At 36.1% G+C, this 12415-nt stretch overlaps 1 protein-coding gene across 2 annotated transcripts in view; it reads left to right on the top strand.

The window, feature by feature from the left end:
• The window catches only part of LOC136258454 (uncharacterized), a 71391-nt gene extending 63594 nt beyond the window's left edge, over positions 1-7797 (top strand). For both annotated transcript variants that reach the window (XM_066051773.1, XM_066051765.1), the window contains 2 exons: positions 6933-7202; positions 7614-7797. In XM_066051773.1, the coding sequence (XP_065907845.1) occupies positions 6933-7202; positions 7614-7645 (302 nt within the window). In that variant the 3' untranslated portion in view covers positions 7646-7797. The remainder of the gene's footprint in view (positions 1-6932; positions 7203-7613) is intronic.
• The last annotated feature ends 4618 nt before the right edge of the window (positions 7798-12415 follow it).

Here is a 12415-nt window from a genome sequence, read left to right as displayed (position 1 = left end):
AAAAGCACCTTGGTACTACCGCTTCAGTTAAAAAAAATTTAGTAGAGCATTATGGCTTTCTTGACTACTCCACTCAACTCAGTAGAAGCCATTTCTATGGTAATATTCTTAATTCTAAATAACACACGTATATAAATATTGTACTTAATAATTTAAATTGTATTTCACTATTCTTGGGTGACGATTCGTCCTTCTGGATGACCCTGCGACTTTTATCAGGATTTTGTGACTTCTGTCAAGCTCTGCATGGGTTGTCAGACGTGTATGAAAGCACAACATGAGTAACCACCCCAACAGAATAAGAAAGCTGCTGCTGACCATGTTATAAATGTATTTCCATTCTAGACTGTTAGTTTATTTTCTTGCTATGAACGGTAGCCAGAATAACATGAGATATGACTGCATGGTTGATGACTAAGTGGAGTAGCTACTAGCTAGCTGGTAATGAGAACTCTTCAAGTTAGTGCCTAACACACTGTACTTGGAGTTCTCTTTACTCTTCATGTTACTCTGTTAGTAATCCAAACTCCCCTTGTAAAGTAAAATGTTTTACTTCCCAGAGTACTGGTAACTTCCCACTTTTAACAGTGTTGCTGTTGCTGCATAAATCAAGTTTATTCCTGTTCCAACTGTCTGGCGCTATAACTCCAAGACAAAAGGCTGAAACTTTGGCTGTCCACTCCTTTGTTACTACAGATAACAGAGAAGCAATAAAATGGAATTTGAGCAATATGCGAAAACAGCCACTTTTTGCTCAGCAGGTCACAAATTGTTTATTGTGTACTGCCTACCTCATGTCCAATAGGTGTTTTATAGGTATGTTACGTGTGCTCTGCGACTACAATGATGCTGGAAGTAAGCTTAGCCCATATACATGTATTTTGTATTGGGCATTTCAGGGCAATGGCAGATCCAGGATGGGGCATTTGGGGCAAATGTCCCCCCTCCTGTGGAAGAGCCATAATAAGCTTATATACTTCTTTTGCTAGAAATACTGTACACCTTGTCAGACCAAAACCAATCATGAAAACTGCATATTACCACCATTTATTGCTGAAACTAGAGTTATAACAGCTATCAAACTCACTCAGCACCTTCGTACAAACTAAGTGCCTCTAAAAATAATTACATGTTGTTGTGGTTGTTGTTATTATTATTATTATTATTATTACTAGGATCGCGTCACATACAACCAAGTACATACACCAACGTGACAGCCCCCTGGTGAGGCTATTAGGTGGTGAAGGCACAATCCCCAAATCAACTCAATATGTCACAGTAGTGACAGATACAACGCAATAGTGGCATCGTAACTAAAGGTCACCAGTAGCTAAGTGCCAGTACATCATTGGTGTGGTAATGGCACAGTGATGTGTACACGTAATTATGTATACAAAACGTACAGGAGAGAACTATGCATTATTGCAGTATTGTATGCAGCAATACATTATAGGCAACATCAACAGATAAAAATTATTAGTCGATATACAGTAAAGCATCAACATCAACTAGAGCTAAATAAGGTTCATCAGTGGTGTAGCAATGGCACAGTGATGGGTGACACACTATAATTATGCATACACAACTTGCAGGAGATAGCTACACAATATTGTAGGAGTATGCAAGCCAGATGAACCAGATGAAGGAAGACAGCCAAGCCAGCCAGAACCTAGTAGCTAAGTCAGGTGAAGGCAAAAAAGATTAAGCATGTATTGAATTGCCTGACACCAACACAAAGGAAGTTCACCATGCCAACTGCACAAGACAAGATTGTTTACTTGTATTTCATATTGTAAAGAGCGTGGCATGTGTTTTAATGTTTTCTTGTATTGTTAATTAATTAAATTTTTATGTGACTGGCAGCTGGCATGAGACTCGAGACGTTACAAACATAAAAACTTACTTGCAATCTTCTTGTTTACGTGTAAAGTGGCCTCTCGCTCTCCTGAAGTCACTTCACGGACATTCGCTAATCTTCTTCTTCGCGCAATCTGCAAGGGTGTGGTACTGGGCATTATATAGAATTACACGTATGGTCAAGTCATCAGCACAAACGGACGCAACGATTATACGTTTGTGCCTTCGTTCACAGGAAAATTGATCCCCGGTTAGTTTATGTCTCTAGGCCTCGTAGTTTTCTCAAACATTAATTATTTATTTATTATTTATTTATGACGTAATTTTAACCACGTTTCGTATTATTTTTAGTACTTGGTTGTATAATTATTATTAACGCTTTACAGTGACCATGCAGCACTGAAGGTCTGACAGAAACTCGTGTTGCAGCCTTAGGATTACCTAACCTAGTTACAAAGACTCAAACATAAACAATGAAGACTTATAGCAAACAAGGTGTAACAGAAAAGGGGCCAAAGTAAGGAAAAATCCTTCCAACCCCAGTGTTGCTGGTGTTTGAGACTTTCATAGCCATTTAAACAGCTTTTAAGAATTCACTACCATCTGCAAAAGCCATAATGACAAAAACCAACTGTGATCATTGCTAACACAAAAATCTGATCTCCTCAACCACCTACCACTTAGCCTGTTTGTACCCCTCCCCTTGCCAGCTCCTGGATCTGCCGCTGCAGGGCCATGTAATAAATGACTTACTAATCCATGACATGTGATAGGTATCACATATTCTGGACCAGATTTGGACAGTGCATGCAAGAGCGATGTCGAATGAGCTATACATAGCAGAAAGAAATTGAAGGAAATTTAAGTATATCATTTTGAAGTTGAAAATCACTTTCTGGTTGCAATGAAAATTGAATGGTGACATTGGAAGGGCGAACGCTCTAACCACATACCAACATCTTGACACCTATGTATTAATCCTCATAACAATAGTGTTACAAATGAGTTAGCCATACAGGGTAATTTATAAAATTTATGTGTTGCAATGATTAGCAAACTTATTCATATGACAAGAAGCACTGAATGTTCTATTGCGAAAATCCCTTCTAAAACAAACTTTTTCAAAACTGTAAAAGTATATTGTGTGCTGTACTTAAGGGTCGGGTAATATTTCACTGTTATCACCTGTATGCAATGTTATGGTGTGCAATACTAAGAACTGCAGCCATTTTGAAAATAGTGCAATACCATACCGGTTGTGCAGTATTGTCTGCTTAATGAAACTGTACTTACCATACTAAAGAATCCTTGAATTTAGATATTTAATTTATGGCATACATTTCTTGTGTGAGCTATTTATTGTGATTATTGCAATATTGCATGTATATTTGAAACACAACAACATAGTTTGAAAAGTCTATGATGCCAATATGAGTGCTTGATTTCACTGAGAATTAGTGTACATACACAACCTTTTTGTTTAAAGTAAGACTGTATCAAATATGAGCAGAGGCATAGATGGGTACACATAAAGCATGTATACACATAAAGCACACTCCCATTAATGAGAGGCATTATCAAAAAGTCTTATGAAATGTATGCACACAAAATCTACAGCTAGCTATGCTATAGTGATGAACAAATAGTGCTATATGCTGACAGTGGTGTGTGTACTAAACATGTTGTGTTAGGTTGTTTGTGTATCTTACATAGAAATAGGCTGGCATTTTGAGCAAAACTGTTGCTGATGATTGGTCAACTAGCAATTTTAATGGTAAGGCAGATGCCCACCCATCTAGCTATTCCCAGGCCCAAAATAGGCAAAAATTTGATGATAAGCCCAATAATTATGTCAAAATGTATTAATATTGTGAAGGCTAAATACTTGCGATAATTGTATTGCGGGCACTTGTTTAGGCAATACGAGTGAAATATTCTACTTAATTATGTACCAGGAGTACAGTACTTTAGGGCCATAACTATGCACTGAATAAATTTTAAACTATTGGTTATGTCAAAGGAATCTTGTGTTTCTGCTAAAGCTACACGTTCCCTCAATTTTCTTCGACACTGTTTGTACAATGCTCCTACCTCAATAAAATCTTCTGCTTACAGATGCATTGTCCGCCCCATACTAGAGTATGCTTGTCCTGTTTGGCATCCGCACACGACTAAAAACATTGATGCATTAGAATCTGTACAACAACGAACTGCCCGGTAGGCTTCCAACAGCAGGTGGATCCCTTCATCCTATTGTTTGAGCAAGTGTTCTGATGAATGTATTTCACAGTTGAAATGGCCTACCATCCAACAACGCCACATTTACTTTCTATTTGCCACATTCATGACAGTCTTCACCACCGGAACCCATTATTTTGCAAACATTTCGAGCTGTCCAATAATTCTGATCTCATCCCCTATCTATTCGGCCTGTCGCATCTCCTATCAATTGTTTTTGCTCTTCGTTCTTTGTTAACAGCCCATTTTTGTGGAACACTATACCTAAAGATTAAAAAGTCACCCTAGCCCTTCATTGTTTTCTTTTTTGACTTTGTTTTGTTTTTGTATCATGTTTTTGTTCTTTTAATACCTGTATTTGATATCATCTTTGCTTTGGTAATGTTTCATTTTAATTGTATGTATGTATTTGTTTGTGGGAGTACGTTTACAGGTGTGTCCTTTTGTACAACCCAGTATTTTGACAAAATTGATAATAGTAATATTAATATGTGACGCACTCTGTAAAAACTGGTGTTATTGCCAATTTAAAAATATCAAGAAATGACGGTTTTAAGTATTCAGTGTGTTTTATAGCTCACCAATGGTTGAAGCTTTGTGTACCAAATTCACATGTTTTATACCTTCCAGAGCATCCACTGTACAAGTAGCCAATAGCTAAGATTCCTGCTGTTTTACATTGTAAACAAGGTTGACTGTATCAGGAAAGCTCCAAAAGTGGTGGGAGGCGGGGCTCCAGAGGAGGGTAAAAGGCTGTTTAAAAATCTTAAAGAGGAAGGAATAGGAATGAATTAGGCCAAGTTATGGACCATTTAGGTCTCAAAACTGGCTAAAATGAAAGGACATTTACAGCGCAGGTCTTCAATCAACACCCTTTATTTTATAGACTTCCCAGATTATGGAATGCTCTGCCAATTATAATATTGATCTTACGCTTCCTTCAATAAAATTAAGCAAAGGTTAAGGAACGATTTATGGGATCATTTTAGCGCTGCCACGATATAGAAAAACTCTATATCATATATCACCAAGATTTATATCACGATATGAACATATATCACGATATAGAACTAACTGTAACATTTGCAAGACAAGCATATACATACTCTTCATTGTAAGTTTAAATTTAAGTTGGATGTATACCACAAGCAAAAGCTACTCTTGTTTATCAGGTTTTTAATGCATTTTACTACTGCTTTATAGCTGAGACAAGTGGCTGGCACTACATAGAAACCTTAAAACCTCCCAGTTTACTTTGGGGTTGGCTTGTTTAACATACTACACCATCAACACATAACTTAATTAAATGCCAAATACCATATGTCTGGCCTCCCCCACATCATTATACTAAGGGGTGCCACTATTGCACAACCATCATTAAACTGATTGGCTATATCATATCATATCACCACCTTGTTATATCGATACTATCAATGTATCGATATACCATGGCAACACTAATCATTTTTTAATCAAATAATAATTGTACTTTCCATTTTGTATGCCCTTGTTGTAATTGTGCTTAATTGTGCTAAGCTCTACTATCATTCATTGTAATTAATTTTAAGTTGTAGTTAAATAAGTTGTTTTTATAGGCTTTTGGCATTGATTGCCATTTGTCCTTCAGATCACTTTTCAATTATACTGTCCTATCTTCTTGTACCTCATGCACCATCTTTGTAATTCCACATGTGTATATATCTGTAAAGCAATGAAAATAAAAGAAAAGAAAATAAACCATGGCACTGTACAGCCAGATACAGCCATCCCCATGCTAGCCAGAGCTCCATTTGGGCTCCAGAGACTGCCATACGGATTTCCACTGTGCTTGGAAAAAGCAGCCAGCGGAAGCAGACCACTCAAGTCGAGCTGACTTTGATACTGAAATTTGATAGTTTATTGATGTAGTTTTCTGTTCTTGGTGAAAAATCAAATCTGCTGTCCTGTGCAATAAGACTGATTTTCCCAGAACCAGTCACATATGTTGTACCAATGCAATATCTATTCACAACACAGTGATAAGCTTTTCAGTGTGTTCCCTGATTTTTATTATATAGGTTTGATAATATACAGTATGTTCTTTGTGTGCTAGATGGTGCCTGGTTTCTGCATGACATGGCAATTATCCTTATTGCAATGATCACAAGTATAAAATACCAGTATCACCCAATCCTACTTACTGACCCGTTAGACCCACTGACCCAAATAGTAATCTGGATGGGACCGATATTGACTTAGTTGTGACCCGGTTTGATTAAAGCAGAGGTACACCACTGTAGAGCTAGATTTTTTTTAAAAGGCTCCCAGCCCAAGCTCCTCTGCAGGTTATTGCTATAAAAAGAATTGTCTGCAAGAAGTGAGTAAGTACCAAAGAATATTTTAACAGACGTTATCAAAAATCTACAAGTGGGTGTGGTTCCACATAAGTACGGACAGCTACAGTGACCATGATGCCAGACTAGTTACCTTCAAGTAACAACACTCAATCCCAATAAATGGACGTGACCATGGACAGTAGCATACAAACCTGATAAGTGGACGTGGCACAAACACCAAACATGTGGGTGGGATTCCATGTACGTATGTTTCTTCAGTATGTACAATTGCATGCAATAAATTCAAGCTTATAAAGTTATGATCACACATGATCCCACCTGGGTCAGACATGGATATTCAATAAAGTGGATGAGACCCACCCAACTCTGACATAATGTGACCCAAGTGATCCAGATAATCTGGATGACCCAACTCACTTTACAACGCTGGTCTATACAGTGCATAAATTTGTATTTTGTGTGTAGCATGTTACTGTACTTCGGTGTTTATTGTGTATGTAGGTCCCTTTCAACCTTTTGCAAAGGAAATTGAGGAGGAAATTAGTTACACTGAAATTGAAAGCCACTTGATTAGTGTGGGGTTACTTACTAGAGACCAACAACAATTTCTTTCCAGTATAAACTACACTGAACAACACAAGAGAAGATACTTTCGTAATGTTGTACTTGAATACAACACACACAATTGCAAGAAGTTCTTAAATTGTCTCAAGTGTACCAGCATATATTCTTGCCATGAGCAGCTTTACAAGAAACTTTCATCCACCCTTGGTAAGTAGGTACAAACTTAAATCTAAGGTACAATTAAACTCTAACAACTCAGTATACCTCTATAATCTGACACTTTCTGATGCACTGATAACACTTTATCATAATAATCCAATGTTCTCACTAATCTGGCAGGATTTTTTTGTAACCAATAATTGTCAGATTATAGGGGTTTTGTTTTAGTTACTTAAGTATGAGCCTGAACTTAAATACATTTGCTGTGTATAATATTGTTTGCAGTAGCCATAGTCAATCCGTATAATGTGTGTAGCTATAATATTATGCGTATTCAGTACATGAATACCTTATTAAGCAGTTTTGTAATGTGAATGTGTATCAAATAGTATGTCTCATTAGTTTAATTAGTGATATACTTGCATAACTGTAGTAACAGTTGTGTTGTGAATTGTTTAGATATGGAAGTTCTTGAACAAGACACGCAATAACAAATGGACAGTCTGTAATGCACAAACACATAAACACAGTGTTATTTTATAAAGTAAAGCACATTGATGTATAGTACTGTACACATTATACATAGTATGTACATGCATACACATGCATTGTTTTTAGGAGTAAAAGAATAGTGTCTTCATGATGGTATGTAGAGTTATAGTCAGCCTTACATATCACCATGCAGGTTTTGGGAGAGTTGGGAAACATACATACACATACTTACATAAGTGGCAGAGCTACTTGCTTCAGGATGGATAAATTTCAATGATGAGTTTGTTTTTACTCAACTATATAGCTCGTCTGTGACATGCTTATATTATAATATGAATAACTATAGGTCATTCATATGTATGAATTGTTACATTGTTACTGATAGATATGTACAGGCCCCTAGCTATATTTTCAGCTCTTCAAGGGCAGTGTCAATAAGTATCAAATAGGGATGTGTCTATTATGCCAAAATAATTTTGGGAATAATAGGTAGTGGAAAGAATTGCAGAATAGTAGGATGAGTTCTAGGAGTAATTAGTGTAAAATTATAAGTTTTACTTGTAGTGTGATGCAAAAATCTTTTGGATACAACACTGAAACAGTGCAAGCATAAAAACAGTTGAATAGATCAAGACACTCTAATAGAGCAGTCACTTATACTTTAATAGAGCAGTCAACTTTGAGTCTATAATTCTAATATAGCATTCACTTATGTAAAACTCCAACTAATATGCTTACTTTTGCACAAATTCCAGGAATAATTTTGGAAATAATAAGTAAATTTTAAAAGACTTACATTTCCAGAATGAATAATTGGAAGATTACAAAGCATAATAGACTCCTGCCTAGTATCAAAGCAGAAATACGCTATTGATCTGTTGCATTATGCAACTGTGTTATGGACCATGTAGGAGTATAAGGACATCACTTACCAAATTTAGTAGCTGTGGTTACCATTAACAGAAGAGAAAGTAATTTACACTACGTACTACAACACTCTAAAACTCTTCATGGGCAGAATCTACTTAAAGAGAAACAATACTGATATCAGCTAGAATAGTCCTACGCTACTATATAGTTCGAACTGTCACGTTTTTTAATGCAGTTTTTGAAGTCTTCGTTGTACAATAGATATCCATCAATGCACCTGCATCTAAGCATACATCATATTCTATTCATATTTCCTTGTAAGCAATGGAAAGCACATTTTCAATCAGACAAAATCAGTTATTATTTTAAAACCCTTTATCAAGTGGGCATCCCTATGTAAAAGTGTGACCATCAAATAGAATGTAAAAGTCATGATCATGACCCGATGGATGAGGTACAACTGTATTATTGATAGTTGACCACATCTACACATATTAACCTCCTGTTGTCAAATACAACTGTTTGGGTAACTTGTTACACCGTACTCAGTTGTCTAGTCTAGTCATAACTTAAGCAATGGCACACAGCCTGTAATTGTGTTCTACTAGAGGATGAATGGAATTAATAAAAGTGACAATTATGCATGTGAAACTAACATACATAATATATTTCCCACCTAACACCACTGAAAACATATGTGACCGGATTTGCGAAAAGGTACCTTTTTCACACATTTGACATACCAGCAAACAAAATGATGCAACACTTGACTCCTTATACTGATTAACTTGCTTTTAGTCTCAAAATGTAGCCAGATACTGTAGCTACATTCATTGAAAATTTCAAGCAATTATATGCCACGATCAAAAAGTTATGAAGCGTTTTAGTACAAAAAATAGGTCAAATTTTGTGTGTGAAAAAGGTACCTTTTCGCAAATCCGGTCACATATTTTAAGCAAAAAGTAGTACATGTTCATGCATGTATATATTTTTATTTAAATGCAACTTTTCATTTTATGTAGTAATGCATTCCTATATGGCATGTATTCTGTTAGCACATGTTTATGTACATTAAATGAAGTAAGCAAATAATATGGTAATTATGCATGTTGTAGCCTTAGATGTGCACCTTTTTCCTGTACTTTGCATTCTTCTTTTGTGCACTGACTCTTCATGATGCATGTGGATCCACATGCAGTTGATTTATTGCATCCACTAACACACATGTACACATGAATAAGTTCAAGCTCATAATGATTTGATCATGGTTATTATTAATCACCACAAGTCCACAATCTTTCTGCCTTACCGGATTGTTCTGTGTATAATATAGAAACAGTCATACGTATACGATAGTGGGTGAGAGTACTATAATTGTGATATATCAAGTTGACTAGCTATACGAGGTCATGGCTATCACCCATTAATCTAGTATGTACACATTGGACTGAGTCCTGAAACAGAAAAGTGGATTTACATTAAACATAGGGACATAACTAAACATACATCATACAAGACACACAAGCGACTAACAGGGCTAACATATAGCAGCAATAGACAGTGGCTGGAAGCCTATGTTTTTTGGCAAAACCATTGGTTTTAGTGGAGGCTAAATAAAAACTACTGATGATGGAATAAATCTCTCAGAGAAACTTGTATTATAACAATGATTTTGCCCAGAAGAAATTGATGGATCCAGTCATCCAGAGTAGGTATGATTTATGGCACACAAAGATCGATACTTAACCAACAACAGAACAGATAAGCAAGCAAGCCAGCTATGATACAGAAGGTAAAATCTCAGTATATTGCAATTGGCAGTAGTGTATCCCCATACTTCAGTTGTGTATATATATACATGTATATAGTTTGTTGTTCTGGGATTTGATTTAATAGGGCCAATGCATACTTTGGAAAGGGCTATGGTGCTATTGAAGCTCATAATTCCTCAAAATGCACACATTCACTCAAGTTACAACCACATGTATTTTGAAAGTACACACATTGCACATTTTTCCCAAATGCCAATATACAGAGTGGTTTGTAGCTAAGTACTATATTAGTATTAGTGACTATATTAAGTTTACAATCCCACTGCCAAGAGCTACGTAGAATGAGTTTGTCATGATGCAGCTATGTGACACTGTGTTAGAGCTATGGATCACTGTCAAGAACAAGTGCCTTGAAGATCTATGTGTAGTTATTATTGGCTATGAATTGTGGTAAAGAAACCTCACAACATTCAAGTGGCTAAAATAAATTGCATTCATCTGTTAAATAGTCAGTGTATCTCATAGGACACACAACCCAGTCATAATCATGGGATGAAGACACCATATGCATTTGGGACTGAAATTTTATGGAGGGGTAGTTCCACAATAGGCATTCTTAAGTAAATGTTCAAATGTTGGATGACAGAAGACATTTGGGAATAATTTTACTTTGAACATAAAATGTATTCAATAATTGTATCATTTAAAATATTTATGGGGCGAACTAACAACTGCATGGTACAGTATGGCACTATTTCTCCCAGTAACAATAGTTTGTTACATAACAATTTTGATCCACACCAGTACTTTGACCCAGATAATGTGGTATTGTATAGCTACTTGAATCACATCACCACCACAATTAGCTAGGTATACTGATACATCATAAACAAAGCTGTTTAATTAATTAGTGATGAACAAAATAAATTCACAGTGTGTGTAGATTGTGTTACGAACTCTTCAGACAACTGTGAGCTAATAGAAAAAATCAGGTGCAGCAAGCATCACAAGACATACATGTCAGCCAGTAGTGGTTTACATACATACCTAGAAATTTTTCCAGTATAGCTATATACCACATAATTTGTGTAAGGAATACACTCCCATAATGTACGTACATGACTCTCAGAAGTGATGTACATTTACATCAACTTTTCCACACAGTTTTGCTATGCAGCTATTAACAGTGGTGTATGATCTGGTTCACATCACTTCATACATGCAGTAACAGTACATATCACGTAACTCAAGGTCCAAATTTCTGTGAAGTGCACATGAAACAGAAGTTTCTGTTACAGGACTCAAGTCAGTATTGGGCAGAACATTATGTATTGACATTCTCCAACATTTCCATTTTTTTTTCACTGTTATAGCTACTGCTGAAAGTTAATATGTTGTCAGCCATTGTTGTATTACAAATTAATGTGCTGCATCTTAATTTGGTATTTAAATTTGTTGAACATGGGTATGCATTACAGTGGCAGATCCCGAGAGGGACATATCCCCCTCTCCAAAGGAATATTCAAATCCTATGCATCTGTATGCTATTATGTCCTAGTACATATAAACAGGTGTTGTTTGCATATTTCACTTATTTTAATTGGTGCTGCCAATATCCATCTATTTTTGACCCTCTTCTTTCAATTGCTGTTTTCAGTTGCAGTTCGCAGTGATTTGAGGAGTAACTAAGTAGCTAGGTATATAGCAGATCCTGTGTAGCCATTTCATTGTCCTCAGCTACTAGTTTAGGTTTCCCATTAATCATGCCCACCTTGACCATCTCCTCTAGCTCTGAGCCTGACTTATAATATACTTCTTTGCATCCAGATTATGTGCCTTGTTCATTGTTGCAGACAAATCAGTTTTTTTACCTACTCCTTTGCTTCAACTTGTCTTTCTAATTTTCTTTCTCTTATTCAACTCTCCGCATCTTGTGCTGAGCATATCAGCAGTTTTATCCTCTTAAAATCAGGATCATAATTTCAACAGTTTTTTCAACAGTATTGTAAGATCCTGAAGCAAGTTTCTTCACAAATGGGATCTCTGTACGATAGCCAATTTGTTGATTCTTTTTATATAGTAGCACTTCTTAACCAGAATTCCTGCCATTTCTGCAAAGAAGCTACA

Source organism: Dysidea avara, chromosome 1 (assembly GCF_963678975.1).
Source record: "Dysidea avara chromosome 1, odDysAvar1.4, whole genome shotgun sequence".
NCBI lineage: Eukaryota > Metazoa > Porifera > Demospongiae > Dictyoceratida > Dysideidae > Dysidea > Dysidea avara.
The sequence above is the reverse complement of the archived record's forward strand: the minus strand, read 5'-3'. Positions and strand labels throughout refer to the sequence as shown.